Below are 26513 nucleotides of genomic sequence, written 5' to 3'. Positions count from 1 at the left end.
ATGATGGTGGTAGTAGTGATAGGTGTAGAGGATGATGGTGGTAGTAGTGATAGGTGTAGGGGATGATGGTGGTAGTAGTGATGGGTGTAGAGGATGATGGTGGTAGTAGTAGTGATGGGTGTAGAGGATGATGGTGGTAGTAGTGATGGGTGTAGAGGATGATGGTGGTAGTAGTGATGGGTGTAGAGAGGATGATGGTGGTAGTAGTGATGGGTGTAGAGAGGATGATGGTGGTAGTAGTGATGGGTGTAGAGGATGATGGTGGTAGTAGTGATGGGTGTAGGGGATGATGGTGGTAGTAGTGATGGGTGTAGAGAGGATGATGGTGGTAGTAGTGATGGGTGTAGAGAGGATGATGGTGGTAGTAGTGATGGATGTAGAGGATGATGATGGTGGTAGTAGTGATGGGTGTATAGAGGATGATGATGGTGGTAGTAGTGATGGGTGTATAGAGGATGATGATGGTAGTAGTAGTGATGGTGTGTAGAGGATGATGATGGTGGTAGTAGTGATGGGTGTAGAGGATGATGATGGTGGTAGTAGTGATGGGTGTATAGAGGATGATGATGGTAGTAGTAGTGATGGGTGTATAGAGGATGATGGTAGTAGTGATGGGTTGTAGAGGATGATGATGGTAGTAGTGATGGTGTATAGAGGATGATGATGGTAGTAGTAGTGATGGGTGTAGAGGATGATGATGGTGGTAGTAGTGATGGTGTATAGAGGATGATGGTAGTAGTGATGGGTGTAGAGGATGATGGTGGTAGTAGTGATGGGTGTAGAGGATGATGATGGTGGTTGTAGTAGTGATGGGTGTATAGAGGATGATGGTGGTAGTAGTGATGGGTGTAGGGGATGATAGTGGTAGTAGTGATGAGTGTAGAGGATGATGGTGGTGGTAGTAGTGATGGGTGTATAGAGGATGATGGTGGTAGTAGTGATGGGTGTAGGGGATGATAGTGGTAGTAGTGATGAGTGTAGAGGATGATGGTGGTGGTAGTAGTGATGGGTGTAGAGGATGATGGTGGTAGTAGTGATGGGTGTAGAGAGGATGATGGTGGTAGTAGTGATGGGTGTAGAGGATGATGGTGGTAGTAGTGATGGGTGTATAGAGGATGATGGTGGTAGTAGTGATGGGTGTAGAGAGGATGATGGTGGTAGTAGTGATGGGTGTAGGGGATGATGGTGGTAGTAGTGATGGGTGTAGAGGATGGTGGTGGTAGTAGTGATGGGTGTAGGGGATGATGGTGGTAGTAGTGATGGGTGTAGAGGATGATGGTGGTAGTAGTGATGGGTGTAGAGGATGATGGTGGTAGTAGTGATGGGTGTAGAGGATGATGGTGGTAGTAGTGAGGGTGTAGAGGATGATGGTGGTAGTAGTGATGGGTGTATAGAGGATGATGGTGGTAGTAGTGATGGGTTGTATAGAGGATGATGGTGGTAGTAGTGATGGGTGTATAGAGGGGGCGGGGTTATTACACAGTACAGAGGTCATTATACTATAAAAGCGAGAGGATGACGTCAGAGGGCGCCGCCGGCGCAATCGGGGGTCACGTGACAGACGTCAGATCACGGGACCTGCATGTGACCGGCATTCTGCGGCTCTTCCGGGTTGTGTCTTGTACAGAGCGGAGACATGGCGGCCCCGTACAACGAGCTGGACAACCCCTTCCAGGTACCGAGAACCGGACGGCTCCCTGCAGAGAGGAGTGTGGAGCCCCGTACAGGACCCGGAGCCCCCCGGGAAAGCCTGTTACCGGGGGGGCGCCCAATAACTCTCTTTGGATCCCCCCTCTCCTCTCCTCCTCCTGTAGATGGATCACCCCTCTCCTCTCCTTCTCCTGTAGATGGATCACCCCTCTCCTCCTCCTCCTCCTCCTCCTCCTCCTGTAGATGGATCACCCCTCTCCTCTCCTCCTCCTCCTGTAGATGGATCACCCCTCTCCTCTCCTCCTCCTGTAGATGGATCCCCCCTCTCCTCTCCTCCTCCTGTAGATGGATCACCCCTCTCCTCTCCTCTCCTCCTGTAGATGGATCACCCCTCTCCTCTCCTCCTCCTGTAGGTGGATCACCCCTCTCCTCTCCTCCTCCTCCTGTAGATGGATCACCCCTCTCCTCTCCTCCTCCTGTAGGTGGATCACCCCTCTCCTCTCCTCCTCCTCCTGTAGATGGATCACCCCTCTCCTCTCCTCCTCCTGTAGATGGATCACCCCTCTCCTCTCCTCCTCCTGTAGGTGGATCACCCCTCTCCTCTCCTCCTCCTCCTGTAGATGGATCACCCCTCTCCTCCTCCTGTAGATGGATCCCCCCTCTCCTCTCCTCCTCCTGTAGATGGATCCCCCCTCTCCTCTCCTCCTCCTGTAGATGGATCCCCCCTCTCCTCTCCTCCTCCTGTAGATGGATCCCCCCTCTCCTCCTCCTGTAGATAGATCCCCTCTCCTCTCCTCCTCCTGTAGATAGATCCCCTCTCCTCTCCTCCTGTAGATGGATCCCCCCTCTCCTCTCCTCCTCCTGTAGATGGATCACCCCTCTCCTCCTCCTGTAGATGGATCCCCCCTCTCCTCTCCTCCTCCTGTAGATGGATCACCCCTCTCCTCCTCCTGTAGATAGATCCCCTCTCCTCTCCTCCTCCTGTAGATAGATCCCCTCTCCTCTCCTCCTGTAGATGGATCCCCCCTCTCCTCTCCTCCTGTAGATGGATCCCCCCTCTCCTCTCCTCCTGTAGATGGATCCCCCCTCTCCTCTCCTCCTGTAGATGGATCCCCCCTCTCCTCTCCTCCTCCTGTAGATGGATCCCTCTCCTCTCCTCCTCCTGTAGATGGATCACCCCTCTCCTCTCCTCCTCCTGTAGATGGATCACCCCTCTCCTCTCCTCCTCCTGTAGATGGATCCCCTCTCTCCTCCTCCTGTAGATGGATCACCCCTCTCTCCTCCTCCTGTAGATGGATCCCCTCTCTCCTCCTCCTGTAGATGGATCACCCCTCTCCTCTCCTCCTCCTGTAGATGGATCACCCCTCTCCTCCTCCTCCTCCTCCTGTAGATAGATCCCCTCTCCTCCTCCTCCTCCTGTAGATGGATCACCCCTCTCCTCCTCCTGTAGATAGATCCCCTCTCCTCTCCTCCTCCTGTAGATAGATCCCCTCTCCTCTCCTCCTGTAGATGGATCCCCCCTCTCCTCTCCTCCTCCTGTAGATGGATCACCCCTCTCCTCTCCTCCTCCTGTAGATGGATCACCCCTCTCCTCTCCTCCTCCTGTAGATGGATCACCCCTCTCCTCTCCTCCTCCTGTAGATGGATCACCCCTCTCCTCTCCTCCTCCTGTAGATGGATCACCCCTCTCCTCTCCTCCTCCTGTAGATGGATCACCCCTCTCCTCTCCTCCTCCTGTAGATGGATCACCCCTCTCCTCCTCCTCCTGTAGATGGATCACCCCTCTCCTCCTCCTCCTGTAGATGGATCACCCCTCTCCTCCTCCTCCTGTAGATGGATCACCCCTCTCCTCCTCCTCCTGTAGATGGATCACCCCTCTCCTCCTCCTCCTGTAGATGGATCACCCCTCTCCTCCTCCTCCTGTAGATGGATCACCCCTCTCCTCCTCCTCCTGTAGATGGATCACCCCTCTCCTCCTCCTCCTGTAGATGGATCACCCCTCTCCTCCTCCTCCTCCTGTAGATGGATCACCCCTCTCCTCCTCCTCCTCCTGTAGATGGATCACCCCTCTCCTCCTCCTCCTCCTGTAGATGGATCACCCCTCTCCTCCTCCTCCTCCTGTAGATGGATCACCCCTCTCCTCCTCCTCCTCCTGTAGATGGATCACCCCTCTCCTCCTCCTCCTCCTGTAGATGGATCACCCCTCTCCTCCTCCTCCTGTAGATGGATCACCCCTCTCCTCCTCCTTCTGTAGATGGATCACCCCTCTCCTCCTCCTCCTGTAGATGGATCACCCCTCTCCTCCTCCTCCTCCTGTAGATGGATCACCCCTCTCCTCTCCTCCTCCTGTAGATGGATCCCTCTCCTCTCCTCCTCCTGTAGATGGATCCCTCCTCTCCTCCTCCTGTAGATGGATCACCCCTGTCCTCTCCTCCTGTAGATGGATCACCCCTCTCCTCTCCTCCTCCTGTAGATGGATCCCTCTCCTCTCCTCCTCCTGTAGATGGATCACCCCTGTCCTCTCCTCCTGTAGATGGATCACCCCTCTCCTCCTCCTCCTCCTGTAGATGGATCACCCCTATCCTCTCCTCCTCCTGTAGATGGATCACCCCTCTCCTCCTCCTCCTCCTGTAGATGGATCACCCCTCTCCTCTCCTCCTCCTCCTGTAGATGGATCACCCCTCTCCTCCTCCTGTAGATGGATCACCCTCTCCTCTCCTCCTCCTGTAGATGGATCACCCCTCTCCTCCTCCTGTAGATGGAGCACCCCTATCCTCTCCTCCTGTAGGTGGATCACCCCTCTCCTCTCCTCCTCCTGTAGATGGATCACCCCTATCTCCTCCTCCTCCTGTAGATGGATCACTCTTCTCCTCTCCTCCTCCTGTAGATGGATCACTCCTCTCCTCCTCCTCCTCCTCCTCCTGTAGATGGATCACCCCTCTTCTCTCCTCCTCCTGTAGATGGATCACCCCTCTCCTCTCCTCCTCCTGTAGATGGATCACCCCTCTCCTCTCCTCCTCCTCCTGTAGGTGGATCACCCCTCTCCTCCTCCTGTAGATGGATCACCCCTCTCCTCCTCCTCCTGTAGATGGATCACCCCTCTCCTCTCCTGTAGATGGATCACCCCTCTCCTCCTCCTCCTGTAGATGGATCACCCCTCTCCTCTCCTCCTGTAGATGGACCACCCCTCTCCTCTCCTGTAGATGGATCACCCCTCTCCTCTCCGCCTCCTGTAGATAGATCCCCTCTCCTCTCCTCCTGTAGATGGATCACCCCTATCCTCTCCTCTCCTCCTCCTCCTGTAGATGGATCACCCCTCTCCTCTCCTCCTGTAGATGGATCACTCCTCTCCTCCTCCTCCTGTAGATGGATCACTCCTCTCCTCCTCCTCCTCCTCCTGTAGATGGATCACCCCTCTCCTCTCCTCCTCCTGTAGATGGATCACCCCTCTCCTCTCCTCTCCTCCTCCTGTAGATGGATCACCCCTCTCCTCTTCTCCTCCTGTAGATGGATCACTCCTCTTCTCCTCCTGTAGATGGATCACCCCTCTCCTCTCCTCCTCCTGTAGATGGATCCCCCCTCTCCTCCTCCTCCTCCTGTAGATGGATCACCCCTCTCCTCTCCTCCTCCTGTAGATGGATCACCCCTCTCCTCTCCTCCTCCTCCTGTAGATGGATCACCCCTCTCCTCTCCTCCTCCTCCTGTAGATGGATCACCCCTCTCCTCTCCTCCTCCTCCTGTAGATGGATCACCCCTCTCCTCTCCTCCTCCTGTAGATGGATCACCCCTCTCCTCTCCTCCTCCTCCTGTAGATGGATCACCCCTCTCCTCCTCCTCCTGTAGGTGGATCACCCCTCTCCTCTCGTCCTCCTGTAGATGGATCCCCCCTCTCCTCCTCCTCCTCCTGTAGATGGATCACCCCTCTCCTCTCCTCCTCCTGTAGATGGATCACCCCTCTCCTCTCCTCCTCCTCCTGTAGATGGATCACCCCTCTCCTCTCCTCCTCCTCCTGTAGATGGATCACCCCTCTCCTCTCCTCCTCCTCCTGTAGATGGATCACCCCTCTCCTCTCCTCCTCCTCCTGTAGATGGATCACCCCTCTCCTCTCCTCCTCCTGTAGATGGATCACCCCTCTCCTCTCCTCCTCCTCCTGTAGATGGATCACCCCTCTCCTCTCCTCCTCCTCCTCCTGTAGGTGGATCACCCCTCTCCTCCTCCTCCTGTAGATGGATCCCCCCTCTCCTCCTCCTGTAGATGGATCACCCCTCTCCTCTCCTCCTCCTGTAGATGGATCACCCCTCTCCTCTCCTCCTCCTGTAGATGGATCCCCCCTCTCCTCCTCCTCCTCCTGTAGATGGATCACCCCTCTCCTCTCCTCCTCCTGTAGATGGATCACCCCTCTCCTCTCCTCCTCCTCCTGTAGATGGATCACCCCTCTCCTCTTCTCCTCCTCCTGTAGATGGATCACCCCTATCCTCTCCTCTCCTCCTCCTGTAGATGGATCACCCCTCTCCTCCTCCTCCTGTAGATGGATCCCCCCTCTCCTCTCCTCCTCCTGTAGATGGATCACCCCTCTCCTCTTCTCCTCCTCCTGTAGATGGATCACCCCTCTCCTCTTCTCCTCCTCCTGTAGATGGATCACCCCTCTCCTCTTCTCCTCCTCCTGTAGATGGATCACCCCTCTCCTCTCCTCCTCCTGTAGATGGATCACCCCTCTCCTCCTCCTCCTCCTCCTGTAGATGGATCACCCCTCTCCTCCTCCTCCTCCTCCTGTAGATGGATCACCCCTCTCCTCCTCCTCCTCCTCCTGTAGATGGATCACCCCTCTCCTCTCCTCCTCCTGTAGATGGATCACCCCTCTCCTCCTCCTCCTCCTCCTGTAGATGGATCACCCCTCTCCTCCTCCTCCTCCTGTAGATGGATCACCCCTCTCCTCTTCTCCTCCTCCTGTAGATGGATCACCCCTCTCCTCCTCCTCCTCCTGTAGATGGATCACCCCTCTCCTCTTCTCCTCCTCCTGTAGATGGATCACCCCTCTCCTCCTCCTCCTCCTCCTGTAGATGGATCACCCCTCTCCTCCTCCTCCTGTAGATGGATCACCCCTCTCCTCTCCTCCTCCTGTAGATGGATCCCCCCTCTCCTCTCCTCCTGAGCTGGTTTCTCCATAGTGTTTCATACTACTTCTTCCTCTTCTCAGGACCCTGCAGTGATGGAGCATCGGCCCACCACCCAGTACGCCACCTTAGATGTCTACAATCCATTTGATAACCTCGGGGTGAGGGAGTTTTATGTTTCCTTGTCTTTGTGTGTTTCTTCGTGCGTCTTTTGGTCTCGGTTGTGTATTATATAATTATAATGTACGGCTTTGTGATTGATCTATTGCTTTTCCAGGTACCTCCGCCTTATCATGAGCCGTCAGTCCAGCCTGCCGCCCCTCTGCCTGCCGCTACGCTGCAGCCGACTGTCACCCCAGGGGCCAAAAAGCAGAGTCCCACCGAACCCAAGAACTACGGCTCCTACGGTACACAGGTAGTCACCGTCTAATGGTTACCAGTAATTGTCCACGGAGGGTTCCACATATAGAGGACATCACCTCATATACCTATATACCTGTATAATAATAGCCTGCCATGGCTTCCCCAGGATATATATAGGAGACACTACCTCATATACCTATATACCTGTATAATAATAGCCTGCCATGGCTTCCCCAGGAGATATATATGTAGGAGACACTACCTCATATACCTATATACCTGTATAATAAGCGGGGGCGGGGGGGGGGGGGACCCGAGGAGATGCGTCTCCCATGTACGTGTGGCGGCTCCAGACCTTCTTCTTATTGTGCTTCTTTTTTCTTTGTGTGAAGGAATCTACAGCTGCAGCAACGGCCGATCTGTTACGACGTCAGGAGGAGCTGAACCGCAAGGCAGAAGAACTGGACCGGAGAGAACGGGAGCTGCAGAACGCTGCGCTGAGCGGAAGCGCATGTATGAGCCCAGGGCGGGGGCCCGACTGTGCACCCCATTACTGTCAGCACTTCCTATAAGGAGTGCAATAGTCTGCACACATCCTCTGTAGTGTCATATACTGTATACAGGGGCAGCATGGTGGTATATAATGTGTGATAGTCTGCACACATCCTCTGTAGTGTCATATACTGTATACAGGGGTAGCATGGTGGTATATAAGGTGTGATAGTCTGCATACATCCTCTGTAGTGTCATATACTGTATACAGGGTCAGCATGGTGGTATATAAGGTGTGATAGTCTGCACACCTTCTCTGTAGTGTCATATACTGTATACAGGGGTAGCATGGTGATATATAAGGTGTGATAGTCTGCACACACATCCTCTGTAGTGTCATACTGTATACAGAGGCAGTATGGTGGTATATAAGGTGTGATAGTCTGCACACATCCTCTGTAGTGTCATATACTGTATACAGGGGCAGTATGGTGGTATATAAGGTGTGATAGTCTGCACACATCCTCTGTAGTGTCATATACTGTATACAGGGGTAGCATGGTGGTATATAAGGTGCGATAGTCTGCATACATCCTCTGTAGTGTCATATACTGTATACAGGGTCAGCATGGTGGTATATAAGGTGTGATAGTCTGCACACCTTCTCTGTAGTGTCATATACTGTATACAGGGGTAGCATGGTGATATATAAGGTGTGATAGTCTGCACACACATCCTCTGTAGTGTCATACTGTATACAGAGGCAGTATGGTGGTATATAAGGTGTGATAGTCTGCACACATCCTCTGTAGTGTCATATACTGTATACAGGGGCAGTATGGTGGTATATAAGGTGCGATAGTCTGCACACATCCTCTGTAGTGTCATACTGTATACAGAGGCAGCATGGTGGTATATAAGGTGTGATAGTCTGCACACACATCCTCTGTAGTGTCATATACTGTATACAGAGGCAGCATGGTGATATATAAGGTGTGATAGTCTGCATATATATCTTCTGTAGTGCCATATACTGTATACAGGGGCAGTATGGTGGTATATAAGGTGTGATAGTCTGCACACATCCTCTGTAGTGTCATATACTGTATACAGAGGCAGTATGGTGGTATATAAGGTGTGATAGTCTGCATATATATCTTCTGTAGTGTCATATACTGTTTACAGGGGCAGCATGGTGGTATATAAGGTGTGATAGTCTGCACACATCCTCTAGTGTCATATACTGTATACAGGGGCAGCATGGTGGTATATAAGGTGTGATAGTCTGCAGACACATCCTCTGTAGTGTCATATACTGTATACAGGAGCAGTATGGTGGTATATAAGGTGTGATAGTCTGCACACATCCTCTGTAGTGTCATATACTGTATACAGGGGCAGCATGGTGGTATATAAGGTGTGATAGTCTGCACACATCCTCTGTAGTGTCATATACTGTATACAGAGGTAGCATGGTGGTATATAAGGTGTGATAGTCTGCACACACATCCTCTGTAGTGTCATATACTGTATACAGAGGTAGCATGGTGGTATATAAGGTGTGATAGTCTGCACACACATCCTCTGTAGTGTCATATACTGTATACAGGGGCAGCATGGTGGTATATAAGGTGTGATAGTCTGCACACATCCTCTGTAGTGTCATATACTGTATACAGGGGCAGCATGGTGGTATATAAGGTGTGATAGTCTGCATATATATCCTCTGTAGTGTCATATACTGTATACAGGGGCAGTATGGTGGTATATAAGGTGCGATAGTCTGCTTTAAATATCCTCTGTAGTGTCATATACTGTATACAGGGGCAGCATGGTGGTATATAAGGTGCGATAGTCTGCACACATCCTCTGTAGTGTCATATACTGTATACAGGGGCAGCATGGTGGTATATAAGGTGTGATGGTCTGCACACATCCTCTGTAGTGTCATATACTGTATACAGAGGTAGCATGGTGGTATATAAGGTGTGATAGTCTGCACACACATCCTCTGTAGTGTCATATACTGTATACAGGGGCAGTATGGTGGTATATAAGGTGTGATAGTCTGCATAAATATCCTCTGTAGTGTCATATACTGTATACAGGGGCAGCATGGTGGTATATAAGGTGTGATAGTCTGCATAAATATCCTCTGTAGTGTCATATACTGTATACAGGGGCAGCATGGTGGTATATAAGGTGCGATAGTCTGCACACATCCTCTGTAGTGTCATATACTGTATACAGGGGCAGCATGGTGGTATATAAGGTGTGATAGTCTGCACACATCCTCTGTAGTGTCATATACTGTATACAGGGGCAGCATGGTGGTATATAAGGTGCGATAGTCTGCAGACACATCCTCTGTAGTGTCATATACTGTATACAGGAGCAGTATGGTGGTATATAAGGTGTGATAGTCTGCACACATCCTCTAGTGTCATATACTGTATACAGGGCAGCATGGTGGTATATAAGGTGTGATAGTCTGCACACATCCTCTGTAGTGTCATATACTGTATACAGAGGCAGTATGGTGGTATATAAGGTGTGATAGTCTGCACACATCCTCTGTAGTGTCATATACTGTATACAGGGGCAGCATGGTGGTATATAAGGTGCGATAGTCTGCACACATCCTCTGTAGTGTCATATACTGTATACAGGGGCAGCATGGTGGTATATAAGGTGCGATAGTCTGCACACATCCTCTGTAGTGTCATATACTGTATACAGGGGCAGCATGGTGGTATATAAGGTGCGATAGTCTGCACACATCCTCTGTAGTGTCATATACTGTATACAGGGGCAGCATGGTGGTATATAAGGTGTGATAGTCTGCACACATCCTCTGTAGTGTCATATACTGTATACAGGGCAGCATGGTGGTATATACAGAGGATGTGTGCAGACTATCACACCTTATATACCACCATACTGCTCCTGTATACAGTATATGACACTACAGAGGATGTGTGCAGACTATCACACCTTAGTGTCATATACTGTATACAGGAGCAGTATGGTGGTATATAAGGTGCGATAGTCTGCACACATCCTCTGTAGTGTCATATACTGTATACAGGAGCAGTATGGTGGTATATAAGGTGCGATAGTCTGCACACATCCTCTGTAGTGTCATATACTGTATACAGGGGCAGTATGGTGGTATATAAGGTGTGATAGTCTGCACACATCCTCTGTAGTGTCATATACTGTATACAGGAGCAGTATGGTGGTATATAAGGTGCGATAGTCTGCACACATCCTCTGTAGTGTCATATACAGAGGATGTGTTTGTGTGGGGGAGGGGGGTTGTTTGTAGCTGGGTCGTTTGCTGGGCAGGGGGGTTGTTTGGAGCTGGGCCGTTTGCCGGGGAGGGGGGTTGTTTGGAGCTGGGCCGTTTGCCGGGGAGGGGGGTTGTTTGGAGCTGGGCCGTTTGCCGGGGAGGGGGGTTGTTTGGAGCTGGGCCGTTTGCCGGGCAGGGGGGTTGTTTGGAGCTCGGCCCCGATGTTTGCGGCCGTGGCTGACCTGTCTGGCTCCTCCTCACTTTGCCGCCTCTCTATCCTAGTGAGACAGAATAACTGGCCGCCGCTGCCCTCCTTCTGCCCGGTGAGGCCGTGCTTCTACCAGGACATCAGCGTGGACATCCCGCAGGAGTTCCAGAAGACGGTGTCCATCATGTACTACCTGTGGCTGGGTGCGTGTAGATGGGGGGTGTGCGTCATACCTGTATGGGGGCGACGGCCGCTCCGCTCATCCCTCTTGTGTCTCCAGTTAGTGCCGGCACTCTGCTGCTCAACTTCCTGGCCTGCCTGGCCTTGTTCTGTGTGAATGGGAGCGAGGGCTCGACCTTCGGCATGTCCATCCTCTGGGCCATCATCTTTACTCCCTGCTCCTTCGTCTGCTGGTACCGACCACTCTACAAGGCCTTCAGGTAAGAGGAGACGTCCGACACAGCCGGCAGCCTGCGCCCCCAACCTGCTGCCCCCTCTGCCTGCCCCTCCAGCCTGCTGCCCCCTCTGCCTGCCCCTCCTCACCTGCTGCCCCCTCTGCCTGCCCCTCCAGCCTGCCCCTCCACACCTGCTGCCCCCTCTGCCTGCCCCTCCAGCCTGCCCCTCCACACCTGCTGCCCCCTCTGCCTGCCCCTCCACACCTGCTGCCCCCTCTGCCTGCCCCTCCACACCTGCTGCTCCCTCTGCCTGCCCCTCCACACCTGCTGCCCCCTCTGCCTGCCCCTCCACACCTGCTGCCCCTGTCACCCCTCTGGCTGCACCCCTCCTCCTGTGACCCCAATATCACTTTAGTAACTATTCTTTACATTTAATATGTCAGCCAACCATCAGACAGGTTTCCTCCTAGGCCGCACAGACTCCAGGACTCTACCCTGTGTGTGTGTGACTGGAGTGTGGGGGGCTCACCGTTTGTGTGTTTGTGTGTGACGGGTGTGTGAGCTCACAGTGTTTGTGTGTGACGGGTGTGTGAGCTCACAGTGTGTGTGTGTGTGTGTGACGGGTGTGTGAGCTCACAGTGTTTGTGTGTGACGGGTGTGTGAGCTCACAGTGTGTGTGTGTGTGTGACGGGTGTGTGAGCTCACAGTGTGTGTGTGTGTGTGTGTGTGTGTGTGTGTGTGTGTGTGTGTGTGTGTGACGGGTGTGTGAGCTCACAGTGTGTGTGTGTGACGGGTGTGTGAGCTCACAGTGTGTGTGTGTGTGTGTGTGTGTGACGGGTGTGTGAGCTCACAGTGTGTGTGTGTGTGACGGGTGTGTGAGCTCACCATGTGTGTGCGCCGTCTCTAACCTCTCTCCATCTTATCTCCTCAGGAGTGACAGTTCCTTCAATTTTTTTGTCTTCTTCTTCATCTATTTTGTTCAAGACATCGTGTATGTGCTGGAGGCAGTGGGGATCCCAGGATGGGGCTTCAGGTACAGTCACCTCATGCCGGTTCCTAGTCAGTCCTCAGGAAGCGATCACACCAGTCACCTCATACACAAGCACGCTCAGCCACACCCGTCTCACCAGTCACCCCATACACAAGCACGCTCAGCCACACCCGTCTCACCAGTCACCTCATACACGTGCACGCTCAGCCACACCCGTCTCACCAGTCACCCCATACACAAGCACGCTCAGCCACACCCGTCTCACCAGTCACCTCATACACGTGCACGCTCAGCCACACCCGTCTCACCAGTCACCCCATACACAAGCACGCTCAGCCACACCTGTCTCACCAGTCACCCCATACACAAGCACGCTCAGCCACACCTGTCTCACCAGTCACCCCATACACGTGCACGCTCAGCCACACCCGTCTTACCAATCACCTCATACACGTGCACGTTCAGCCACACCTGTATCTCACCAGTCACCCCATACACATGCACGCTCAGCCACAGCTGTAGCTCACCAGTCACCTCGTACACGTGCACGCTCAGCCACAGCTGTAGCTCACCAGTCACCTTGTACACGTGCACGCTCAGCCACAGCTGTAGCTCACCAGTCACCTCGTACACGTGCACGCTCAGCCACAGCTGTAGCTCACCAGTCACCTCGTACATGTGCACTCTCAGCCACAGCTGTAGCTCACCAGTCACCTCGTACACGTGCACGCTCAGCCACAGCTGTAGCTCACCAGTCACCTTGTACACGTGCACGCTCAGCCACAGCTGTAGCTCACCAGTCACCTCGTACACGTGCACGCTCAGCCACACCCGTCTCATCTGTCCGCCTGGCCTCATGCACACACAGAATACGCATGCACTAACTCTAAGCGTGTAGATGGTAGTTAGTTGCCCCAATGCACACATTGACACCCCGGACACACATGGTGGTTGGACCGTCACATTGCTTTATAGGCCAGGCGATGCCCTGTGCAGATGATGGAACGCTGGAGCTCTACTGCCACCTACTGCCCGATCCATGAAGGACCATTAGAACCTGACGGAACGGCTGGGTCCCCTCTCCCCTTGTCAGTGCAGGGGGGGGGCATAACTCTTGGGGAGCAGGGACCCCCAGGCTGGGTGACTAACCTCCTTGTGTCTTGTCTTCTGCAGCGGCTGGATCGTGGCTCTGGGCACCCTGAGGATTGGTCACACCGCGGCTGCTGTCTTCATGATCATAGTGGCCCTGCTGCTTACTGCGACCGCCACCATGGGCATCATCATGCTGAAGAGGGTAAGTATGGGGGACCGAGCCGGGCCGAGGGGCCGTGTATCTACAGGACTGCACCCCTACACTGTCAGTGATGGGGGGGGGGGTGTATATCTACATGTACTCCCTCCCATATACTCATACACTGTCAATGATGGGGGGGGGGGGCTGTATATCTACATGTACTCCCACCCATATAATCAAACACTGTCAGTGATGGGGGGGGGGGCTGTATATCTACATGTAATCCCTCCCATATACTCCTACACTGTCAGTGATGGGGGGGGCTGTATATCTACATGTACTCCCTCCCATATACTCCTACACTGTCAGTGATGGGGGGGGGGGGTCTGTATATCTACATGTACTCCCTCCCATATACTCCTACACTGTCAGTGATGGGGGGGCTGTATATCTACATGTACTCCCTCCCATATACCCCTACACTGTCAGTGATGGGGGGGGGGCTGTATATCTACATGTACTCCCTCCCATATACCCCTACACTGTCAGTGATGGGGGGGGGCTGTATATCTACATGTACTCCCTCCCATATACTCCTACACTGTCAGTGATGGGGGGGGGGTCTGTATATCTACATGTACTCCCTCCCATATACTCCTACACTGTCAGTGATGGGGGGGGGGTCTGTATATCTACATGTACTCCCTCCCATATACTCCTACACTGTCAGTGATGGGGGGGGGGCTGTATATCTACATGTACTCCCTCCCATATACTCCTACACTGTCAGTGATGGGGGGGGGGGGGTCTGTATATCTACATGTACTCCCTCCCATATACTCTTACACTGTCAGTGATGGGGGGGGCTGTATATCTACATGTACTCCTACACTGTCAGTGATGGGGGGCTGTATATCTACATGTACTCCTACACTGTCAGTGATGGGGGGGGGGTCTGTATATCTACATGTACTCCCTCCCATATACTCCTACACTGTCAGTGATGGGGGGGCTGTATATCTACATGTACTCCCTCCCATATACTCCTACACTGTCAGTGATGGGGGGGGGGGGGGCTGTATATCTACATGTACTCCCTCCCATATACTCCTACACTGTCAGTGATGGGGGGGGGGGGCTGTATATCTACATGTACTCCCTCCCATATACTCCTACACTGTCAGTAATGGGGGGGGGGCTGTATATCTACATGTACTCCCTCCCATATACTCCTACACTGTCAGTGATGGGGGGGGCTGTATATCTACATGTACTCCCTCCCATATACTCCTACACTGTCAGTAATGGGGGGGGGGGGGCTGTATATCTACATGTACTCCCTCCCATATACTCCTACACTGTCAGTGATGGGGGGGGCTGTATATCTACATGTACTCCCTCCCATATACTCCTACACTGTCAGTGATGGGGGGGGGGGTCTGTATATCTACATGTACTCCCTCCCATATACTCCTACACTGTCAGTGATGGGGGGGGGGCTCTGTATATCTACATGTACTCCCTCCCATATACTCCTACACTGTCAGTGATGGGGGGGGGGGGCTGTATATCTACATGTACTCCCTCCCATATACTCCTACACTGTCAGTGATGGGGGGGGCTGTATATCTACATGTACTCCCTCCCATATACTCCTACACTGTCAGTGATGGGGGGGGGGGGGCGCTGTATATCTACATGTACTCCCTCCATATACTCCTACACTGTCAGTGATGGGGGGGGGGGGCTGTATATCTACATGTACTCCCTCCCATATACTCCTACACTGTCAGTGATGGGGGGGGGGCTGTATATCTACATGTACTCCCTCCCATATACTCCTACACTGTCAGTGATGGGGGGGGGCTGTATATCTACATGTACTCCCTCCCATATACCCCTACACTGTCAGTGATGGGGGGCTGTATATCTACATGTACTCCCTCCCATATACCCCTACACTGTCAGTGATGGGGGGCTGTATATCTACATGTACTCCCTCCCATATACTCCTACACTGTCAGTGATGGGGGGCTGTATATCTACATGTACTCCTACACTGTCAGTGATGGGGGGGGGGGGTCTGTATATCTACATGTACTCCCTCCCATATACTCCTACACTGTCAGTGATGGGGGGCTGTATATCTACATGTACTCCTACACTGTCAGTGATGGGGGGCTGTATATCTACATGTACTCCTACACTGTCAGTGATGGGGGGGGGGGCTGTATATCTACATGTACTCCCTCCCATATACTCCTACACTGTCAGTGATGGGGGGGGCTGTATATCTACATGTACTCCCTCCCATATACTCCTACACTGTCAGTGATGGGGGGGCTGTATATCTACATGTACTCCCTCCCATATACTCCTACACTGTCAGTGATGGGGGGGGCTGTATATCTACATGTACTCCCTCCCATATACTCCTACACTGTCAGTGATGGGGGGGGCTGTATATCTACATGTACTCCCTCCCATATACCCCTACACTGTCAGTGATGGGGGGCTGTATATCTACATGTACTCCTACACTGTCAGTGATGGGGGGGGGGGGGGTCTGTATATCTACATGTACTCCCTCCCATATACTCCTACACTGTCAGCACAGACCTCCGGTTTATTAGCAATCATCGTCCTCAGTTTCTCGGTTTTATCTCCCTCAGATCCACTCCATCTACCGCCGCACCGGGGCCAGCTTCCAGAAGGCACAGGAGGAGTTTGCCGCTGGCGTGTTTTCCAATCCCGCCGTGCGCACCGCAGCGACCAACGTAGCGGCCGGAGCTGCACAAAACGCATTCAAGCCTTAAGATGGAAGGTGACGGGAGCGCCATCTATCCTCAGCATCCCTGCGCTGTCGGACTGTATTGTGGCAGCTTGATCCAGAGCTGACAGACATTGGGCTGACGCTCGGTGGCGGCCTGCCTGCCGCTCATCATTAATGCTTGTGTGTCCCTATTAACACAATGTTGTCAGAGCTGTGTGAGTGACACGGGGGGAGTGTGCGAGTGTGAAACACATCTGCATCAGGCCACGGCTGGGGTTGTCATAGCCTTTTCCATTGTCGGTGAGTGGGGCTAACCCAGCTAGCAGGCCCTAACACTGTCCCACTCAGGATTAACCCTTCTCTGCCTGTGGAGGGCCCTCTTCAGTTAATGCCGGGTGTACCTGTGATGTCGGGGGGGATGCATGCCTCACGTTTACATGTATGTTCTGTTAAAGGGGTTATGCATGTAGTGTTAGACCGATCCCAGCGGCGGGGTGGGATCTGGTGACCAGCTGATGCCAAATTAAACCATTTTATTAAGTCTGTGTGGTGTCTCTTGTCTTCCTTCCATCCATGCTGGGGCTGGAGCGCAGTGAGCGGGTCGTGCCCGGTGTGTTGACGGTATGGTGCGTCTCCTGGCACAGTCCTTGATGATCTGCAGAGCGGGGGAGGAGGAGGCGGTAGCGCTGCTTGGCGCAGTAGCTGCTCAGGAATATGAGGCATTAATAAAAGATGAGTTTGACGTTCATTTCCTTTCTGCTGACTGAAACCCGAGCAGACCTACAGGATCCAGATAAAAGGGTTCCATTAGAGAGCCGCTCCACAGGGACCGGGGGAGGGGAGCACAGCGCTAATAGCCCTCACATTTCTGATGGGTTTTGTATAGATCCAGCACCAGTGAGCAGGTTGAGTGTCAGCTCTTGAGCCTAGAACTTCAAGTCTTTGTTACATATAACTGTAACCCCTCTAACCCTCAGCGCCATCTTCTATCCTAGCACTATGTCCTCTAACCCTCAGCGCCATCTTCTATCCTAGCACTATGTCCTCTAACCCTCAGCGCCATCTTCTATCCTAGCACTATGTCCTCTAACCCTCAGCGCCATCTTCTATCCTAGCACTATGTCCTCTAACTACTGGCGCCATCTTCTATCCTAGCACTATGTCCTCTAACCCTCAGCGCCATCTTCTATCCTAGCACTATGTCCTCTAACCACCAGCGCCATCTTCTATCCTAGCACTATGTCCTCTAACCCTCAGCGCCATCTTCTATCCTAGCACTATGTCCTCTAACCCTCAGCGCCATCTTCTATCCTAGCACTATGTCCTCTAACTACTGGCGCCATCTTCTATCCTAGCACTATGTCCTCTAACCCTCAGCGCCATCTTCTATCCTAGCACTATGTCCTCTCACCACCAGCGCCATCTTCTATCCTAGCACTATGTCCTCTTACTACCGGCGCCATCTTCTATCCTAGCACTATGTCCTCTAACTACCAGTGCCATCTTCTATCCTAGCACTATGTCCTCTAACCCTCAGCGCCATCTTCTTTCCTAGCACTATGTCCTCTAACCCTCAGCGCCATCTTCTATCCTAGCACTATGTCCTCTCACCACCAGCGCCATCTTCTATCCTAGCACTATGTCCTCTAACCCTCAGCGCCATCTTCTTTCCTAGCACTATGTCCTCTAACCCTCAGCGCCATCTTCTATCCTAGCACTATGTCCTCTAACCACCAGCGCCATCTTCTATCCTAGCACTATGTCCTCTAACCCTCAGCGCCATCTTCTATCCTAGCACTATGTCCTCTAACTACTGGCGCCATCTTCTATCCTAGCACTATGTCCTCTAACCCTCAGCGCCATCTTCTTTCCTAGCACTATGTCCTCTAACCCTCAGCGCCATCTTCTATCCTAGCACTATGTCCTCTCACCACCAGCGCCATCTTCTATCCTAGCACTATGTCCTCTAACCCTCAGCGCCATCTTCTTTCCTAGCACTATGTCCTCTAACCCTCAGCGCCATCTTCTATCCTAGCACTATGTCCTCTAACCACCAGCGCCATCTTCTATCCTAGCACTATGTCCTCTAACCCTCAGCGCCATCTTCTATCCTAGCACTATGTCCTCTAACCACTGGCGCCATCTTCTATCCTAGCACTATGTCCTCTCACCACCAGCGCCATCTTCTATCCTAGCATTATGTCCTCTAACCCCCGGCGCCATCTTCTATCCTAGCACTATGTCCTCTAACTACTGGCGCCATCTTCTTTCCTAGCACTATGTCCTCTAACCACCAGTGCCATCTTCTTTCCTAGCACTATGTCCTCTTACTACCGGCGCCATCTTCTTTTCTAGCACTATGTCCTCTAACCACCAGCGCCATCTTCTATCCTAGCACTATGTCCTCTAACTACTGGCGCCATCTTCTTTCCTAGCACTATGTCCTCTTACTACCGGCGCCATCTTCTTTTCTAGCACTATGTCCTCTAACCACCAGCGCCATCTTCTATCCTAGCACTATGTCCTCTTACTACCGGCACCATCTTCTATCCTAGCACTATGTCCTCTAACTACTGGCGCCATCTTCTATCCTAGCACTATGTCCTCTAACTACTGGCGCCATCTTCTTTTCTAGCACTATGTCCTCTAACCACCAGCGCCATCTTCTATCCTAGCACTATGTCCTCTTACTACCGGCACCATCTTCTATCCTAGCACTATGTCCTCTAACTACTGGCGCCATCTTCTATCCTAGCACTATGTCCTCTAACCACCAGCGCCATCTTCTTTTCTAGCACTATGTCCTCTAACCCTCAGCGCCATCTTCTTTCCTAACACTATGTCCTCTAACCCTCAGCGCCATCTTCTATCCTAGCACTATGTCCTCTAACTACTGGCGCCATCTTCTATCCTAGCACTATGTCCTCTAACCCTCAGCGCCATCTTCTATCCTAGCACTATGTCCTCTAACTACTGGCGCCATCTTCTATCCTAGCACTATGTCCTCTAACCACCAGCGCCATCTTCTTTCCTAGCACTATGTCCTCTAACCCCCGGCGCCATCTTCTTTCCTAGCACTATGTCCTCTAACTACTGGCGCCATCTTCTATCCTAGCACTATGTCCTCTCACCACCAGCACCATCTTCTTTCCTAGCACTATGTCCTCTAACCCCCGGCGCCATCTTCTTTCCTAGCATTATGTCCTCTAACTACTGGCGCCATCTTCTATCCTAGCACTATGTCCTCTCACCACCAGCACCATCTTCTTTCCTAGCACTATGTCCTCTAACCACCAGCACCATCTTCTTTCCTAGCACTATGTCCTCTAACCACCAGCGCCATCTTCTTTCCTAGAGCTAGTCGATGTAGGAGAACAGTCTGGTTAATAAAAGGTTAAGGTTTCTTGTCCCTTTAAATGGGTGACATCACAGGTCCCCATCCCCCTGCAGACTACATTTCCCAGCTTCCCTTGCAGCCTGGAGGGAGGGGAGCTGTTCAGTGCTGCAGCTGGAGGGAGGCTGAGCAGATTGCAGGGAGGACGGGATATTTCATGTGCGGAGGATCAGCTCTCCCTGTCATCTGTGGATGTCAGGAAGCCGCCTGCAGACATCCCGCTCTGGTATTAGGACTCTACTGATTGTTCCACCTCTCATCCCCCAGCACACATGGGTGTCCTGGTATTGCATGTGAGTGGCGGGTCAGGCTGACATAATGTTCGTGGGTTATCGCTCTATGGTCCTGGATCTTGAGCATCTTCTCTATCCATCTGTCATTTCTCCAGTCATCTGCATCTTTCATTCTCCAGAGTGGAGCATCATTCAGAGAGCATCATTCCACCAGTGTCTGCTCAGCTCTATGTCCATAATGTAACCATCCTTGCATCTGTCCGGCGCTGGGATCTCATGAGCATGTCTTCTCATCGATGCATGGAGTTAAGCAGAGTCATATAATGAAGTAATGTCATCTACCCAGCCATGGCGTCGGGTTTCCTATATGTGAGAAGACTGAGAGGACCCATTTTGGAATAAGTAATGTAGTCTGCCTCTGGTTCCTTATATTCTGGCTTTGTGTTTTGACCTTGACTTGAGTCTCTTGCCGTCCATTCCTGTTTCCTCGGACCTGATCTGCATGGCGGCCCTGTGCTGAGATCTTGGATGACCATGCTCAAACTCTCTAGGGGAATCCTTTACACCTATAGCGCGCTATGGAATGAGTATAATGAGTTTGTGCTCCTGAACGTTAAGGGTTAATTTCTCGCCTCTCCCACCCTGTGGGGGATTGTGCATTGCAGACATTAGGCAGCATAGTGGCCCAGGCTCCTGAAGCCCTTGTTATAACAGACTGGGGGTGTCCTCCCAATGAGCCCAGCCAGTGGAGCCCGGTGCAGAGATGCCCTCCCCTACAGATTCCAGCTTTTCTCTTACTGGACGGACATCACGCAGCCTGTCCCAGCTGAGGCTACACCGGGCATGGACACATGTGCTGCTAGCTCTGGGGTTCGTGCAGGTGATCCTGGGGGTCCTGATAGTCACCTTCAGTCTGGTTACGGCCTCTATCACCACAAATACCAAAATCAAACACTCGTGTCCATCGTGGGCTGGATTCTCTGTAAGTGTTCTCCTGGTTATACGTTGTCCTTGCCTGTGCTGTGTACTCGCCATATTTACGGGGTCACTACAGTTGGGGGTCTCTATGAATAATGAAATGTTACTGGTTTTGGTTATTTGCTGGCTTGATTCTTCTAAGATGTCCTTGTTTTCCTGTCTTGATGCATCTATCGAAAGAATATATTAATTGAGGAAAGACTTGGTTGGTTTTGGTGGGGAAAAAGAAAGTGGGGGCAATGGTCTAAAGAGTGAGGATAGATCCATTGGGCTGTAGAGTCCTGATGGGAGATGGGTGTGTGAAGAATCAGTCCAGGTGTTGGGACAAGTAATGGATGGTGGCGTGTGGAAGGATAGTCCTAAGCTCACATAGGTGCCCAAACACATCAACGATCATTCACCTCACCTTACCAAGAAATTTAAGAAATGACTGTGTTAGCCGTCCAATAGCTGACTGTCACCATCTAAAAAAGTAAGTCGGTGTTGGCCATGTTTGAAATTTTCACCTGTTGTCAAATGAACAACGTTTTTCTCTGGAAAGATCGTCCACAATGTTATAGAAAAGCGTTCCTTTTTGATCCCCATGGTTATTGATAGATTATGACTTGAACAGGCACAATATGTACTAAAATGTGTATGGCTGTGCCTGTGAAATGATGGTTCATCAACTGGTTTTCCAATCATCAATCATATATTGTGTATGAGCATGACGGAAGGATTGGATGGGTCCAGAGAGTCGGTTGGATCTGATTAGTAGATGTTACAGTGCCTACACACCTGTAAGTGCTGTCAGCCGAACACTATGGGGGGAGTGGAGAGATCCCAACAGTGGGTTCAGCTGAAGTTTGGCTAAATTATATGGACACCCAGTGTCGGACTGGGGTACCTTGGGCCCACCAGGGAAATTGATTCTAGGGGCCCACCCTACATACATATACATAACCAGCGCCAAACCTTTAACCTTAGTAAAGCAACATTGCATTCAGCAGTGTATGTGACCAGCGACATAGCCCCCTGTCAGTCACAATCGTTTCTGTGGCAGCATATGCAAATAGCATAGAGTGACATATAGGTTTCTTAGATGAAGCAGGGACACCTATCATCCAGACAGGAGTATAACTTGCAGTAATCTACCAGGTTTAGAGAATTTTCCTAGTACTTAGGCTGTGTTTACACATGGCATTTTTGTTGGGTTTTTCATGCCATTTTGCCATAATTTTAGCTACGGTAAAATTGTGCTACTTTATCATGATTTATGCAATAGCATTAAAACACCATTTATGTAGAAACTTCACTGAAAATGCAACAATATTGCTGCAAAAAAATATAAAACATAAAAAATGCCACATGTGAACACAGCCTTAGAAACATAGAAGATAAGAGAAAATGACCATCCACTCCTTTATTAAAATCTCCAGCCGAGGAGACGATGACGGAATATTCTATCCTCAGAACATCAAGGGGTCAGGCTAGAATAAGACCTTTAAGGACTGCCATGAAAGGCATATCAGTGGTCATTAAAGCATTAATGTCAATATGAAAGACAAATTTGACATGTCAGACAGATATGATAAAAATTATTGGTCGAATGTGCATTCCTCATGACTCTTAAAGCCCCTTAAATGTTTCTTTTTTATATATTGATACCAGAGCCTTCTATTTCCACCCCCTCCCCGGCCGTACACGGATTATACAGCTGGCCCGGAGTACCCCTTTAAGCTTATATGTACAGTCTACATTCATACTGCATACATTTTAACACTGACTTATATACCCTCACACACACTGACTTATATACACTCACACACACTGACTTATATACCCTCACACACACTGACTTATATACCCTCACACACACACTGACTTATATACACACACACTGACTTATATACCCTCACACACACTGACTTATATACACACACACTGACTTATATACACACACACTGACTTATATACCCTCACACACACTGACTTATATACACACACACACTGACTTATATACACACACACTGACTTATATACACTTACTCACACACACTGACTTATATACCCTCACACACACTGACTTATATACACTTACTCACACACACTGACTTATATACCCTCACACACACACTGACTTATATATACCCTCACACACACACTGACTTATATACACTCACACACACTGACTTATATACACACACACTGACTTATATACCCTCACACACACTGACTTATATACCCTCACACACACTGACTTATATACACACACACTGACTTATATACACACACACTGACTTATATACACACACACTGACTTATATACACACACACTGACTTATATACACACACACTGACTTATATACCCTCACACACACTGACTTATATACACACACACACTGACTTATATACACACACACTGACTTATATACACTTACTCACACACACTGACTTATATACCCTCACACACACTGACTTATATACACTTACTCACACACACTGACTTATATACCCTCACACACACACTGACATATATACCCTCACACACACACTGACTTATATACACTCACACACACTGACTTATATACACACACACTGACTTATATACACTTACTCACACACACTGACTTATATACACTTACTCACACACACTGACTTATATACACTTACTCACACACACTGACTTATATACACTTACTCACACACACTGACTTATATACACACACACTGACTTATATATACTTACTCACACACACTGACTTATATATACTTACTCACACACACTGACTTATATATACTTACTCACACACACTGACTTTTTATGCAGGAAGCTCCAGGGGTCCATTAGTCTCCATCTTCAGTGTCTCCTCTTCCGTGCAGGCTGCAGCCTCTCCCCCTTCTCCCCAGCACCGACTCCACACACAGCAGCAGGAGGGGGGGAGACATCACTGCAGGGGGATGGAGGGGGCCCTGCTGCTGCTTCTCTGTGCAGCTTTCTCCATGTTCCTGCTGCCACACGTGGGCTCCTGACAGGCAGGAAGAGAGACACTCCCGAAGCTAATCAGGACCGGACCGTTCCACTTACAGTACAGGGGGAGGGGGGCCTATGAATTTACAGTAGTTGTGTGAAAGAAGGGGCCCTGCTGCCATTCTTCCATCATTAGAGCAGCATGGAAGGCAGCAGAGGGCCCCTAAATCTACCGATTATAGGGAGATCCTGAACATGAGGCCCACCTCTAGCTCTGGGCCCTTTAAGGGGGGGAGGGCCCACCGGGGGATCCCCCGGCCCCCCGGTGGCCCAGTCCGAGCCTGTGGACACCTTAACATTTGCTGGTAATCATTGTTGGACAAACAATACGGGGTGAGTAGGGAAACCCCACCAGTGTGATTGGCTGATGTTTGTCTATTCCAGTGCTTCTCAATTCAAGTCCTCAATGCTCACCAACAGGTCATGTTTGGAGGATATTCCATACAAAGAACACCTGTGATAATACCAGAGTATAATTATTTCACCTGTGAAATACTAAGAAAATCCTTTAAAACACTTGGTGGCTATGAAGACTGGAATTGAGAAGCACTGGTCTAAAGTATATGGGCACCTTAACATCTTCTGCTAACAGCTGTCGGCCAAACAGTTCGAGGAATGGAGAGACTCTACTAGTGGGTTCGGCTGGTGTTTGTATAAGGTGTATGGCCACCTTTTAGATTCAACAGGGTTATGACACATTGGCCTTATGGGTATGGTGGAGGCCGAATTGACCCACTGGTAGGTGACTATGTGACTGTATTATTCTGTTATATTGACCTATAGGGTCTGTTCAGAAGTCTCCTTACATCTAGTCGCTTTCCTCACAGCACCTGCATGGCTGTCATTGGATGGGCCCAGTCATGGAGACCTGTACCAGGTTCATGTTTTAGATCTTTTCTTTACTTTGCACTAAGACAACATAGGAGAAAAGGGACGGTGTTCCCAATGTATGGAGACTTGTGAATGACCCTGTAATATATGAAGAATTGCAAAAAAGAAAATCCATGAAATCTCATGTCCCATTTCCTTCTTTTTTTGTTTCACCTTCCCTTCGAACACTGACCATTCATTACCCCCGTGGATTCCATCATACCCGTCCTCACCTGTTGTGTGTTCCTTTTCCCTGTGGCTTGTACCCCGTCACCTCGCTGTGGTCATGGCACTCATCCATTTTACCACATCCGTTCCCTGTCGTGTCCTTTTGCCCGTCTTCTCTTTCTCTTCTTGCTGCCCAGTTGGCTGTTTCAGGCCTTATTGGCTGCATCTCATGGAAAAAGCCGATCACGCTGGTGGTAAGTATGGAGGGGAGACTGCAGCGGAGGTTGCGCCACAGCCGCATGGGTGGGAAAATTGTCTCACTAATATTACCAGACTTAGTTAATGACTCCGTATGAGGAATTGGCTTGCATGATAGGATAGAGCGAATTAAATGTGGAAAACGGTGTACAATTTTTTCTTAAGAAAGTGCAACAAGTAGACTGGTGGACAAAAAGTCACAGATTGGAGTATAGTGACAGGTTGGGACCAGGAGATGTGTACAGGGAACAGTGAAGTGGGTGAAACTGATGCTGAATCCTTCTTCCAGGTCACGGCCTTCACACTGGTCAGCGCCCTGAGTGTAATGCTCAGCCTTGCTGGCTCCATCCTCTCCTGCCAGAATGGGCAGCTGGTCAAGTCCTTCAACTCGTGTAAGAAGGTGAGTTCACGTTCTGTTTATGTTATCTCTCATAGCTGAAATCCTTGGAGGAGACTCTTATTTCCTGCACTCTCATCAGGAAAACAACTGGTGTATTTGCTGCCACCCCAGTCAGCCAGCAGGAAGCATTGCCGGACTGCAGAGAACTGGAGAAACTCACCCTGTACCCCAATCATCAGTGTGACAGTATCCGTGTTGCCCTAAAGGTAAGTGAGTCCTCACTGGTCCGATGTAATGAGTTTATGGGAATGAGGCTGCATGTGTTCTTAGGGCTGCATGCATGGTAGATGTCCATTGGTAAAGGTTGCCGTACTCCAGGTAGTGGAGACATCATGACCACATGTGACCCAGGAGTCCATGGTAAAGGTTGCAGTAGTCCAGGTAAAGAAGACATCGTGACCACATGTGACCCAGGAGTCCATGGTAAAGGTTGCAGTAGTCCAGGTAGTGGAGACATCATGACCACATGTGACCCAGGAGTCCATGGTAAAGGTTGCAAGTAGTCCAGTTAGTGGAGACATGGTGACCACATGTGACCCAGGAGTCCATGGTAAAGGTTGCAGTAGTCCAGGTAGTGGAGACATGGTGACACACATGTGACCCAGGAGTCCATGGTAAAGGTTGCAGTAGTCCAGGTAGTGGGAGACATCATGACCACATGTGACCCAGGAGTCCATGGTAAAGGTTGCA

At 50.8% G+C, this 26513-nt stretch overlaps 2 protein-coding genes and 1 pseudogene across 2 annotated transcripts; all 3 read left to right on the top strand.

The window, feature by feature from the left end:
- Positions 1-1571: 1571 nt before the first annotated feature.
- On the top strand, positions 1572-17057 carry LOC138770822 (secretory carrier-associated membrane protein 3-like). The gene is made up of 9 exons (XM_069950071.1): positions 1572-1675; positions 6848-6925; positions 7042-7179; positions 7520-7640; positions 11194-11322; positions 11400-11559; positions 12446-12547; positions 13679-13799; positions 16412-17057. Exons 1-9 carry the CDS (start codon positions 1637-1639, stop codon positions 16553-16555), a joined length of 1032 nt encoding a protein of 343 aa, XP_069806172.1. The 5' UTR covers positions 1572-1636; the 3' UTR covers positions 16556-17057.
- A 3831-nt stretch (positions 17058-20888) lies between these two features.
- LOC138771345 (protein ENTREP3-like) lies at positions 20889-26159 on the top strand. Its single transcript, XM_069950981.1, is given in 6 exon segments — positions 20889-21121; positions 25363-25419; positions 25713-25823; positions 25903-25929; positions 25931-26029; positions 26142-26159. Coding segments are annotated over 6 exon segments (531 nt in total). The 5' UTR covers positions 20889-20902.
- The window catches only part of LOC138771343 (secretory carrier-associated membrane protein 3-like), a 7232-nt pseudogene continuing 6874 nt past the window's right edge, over positions 26156-26513 (top strand).

Source organism: Dendropsophus ebraccatus, chromosome 13 (assembly GCF_027789765.1).
Source record: "Dendropsophus ebraccatus isolate aDenEbr1 chromosome 13, aDenEbr1.pat, whole genome shotgun sequence".
Classification (NCBI taxonomy): domain Eukaryota; kingdom Metazoa; phylum Chordata; class Amphibia; order Anura; family Hylidae; genus Dendropsophus; species Dendropsophus ebraccatus.
Note: the sequence above shows the minus strand (reverse complement) of the source record. Positions and strands in the feature narration are given on the sequence as shown.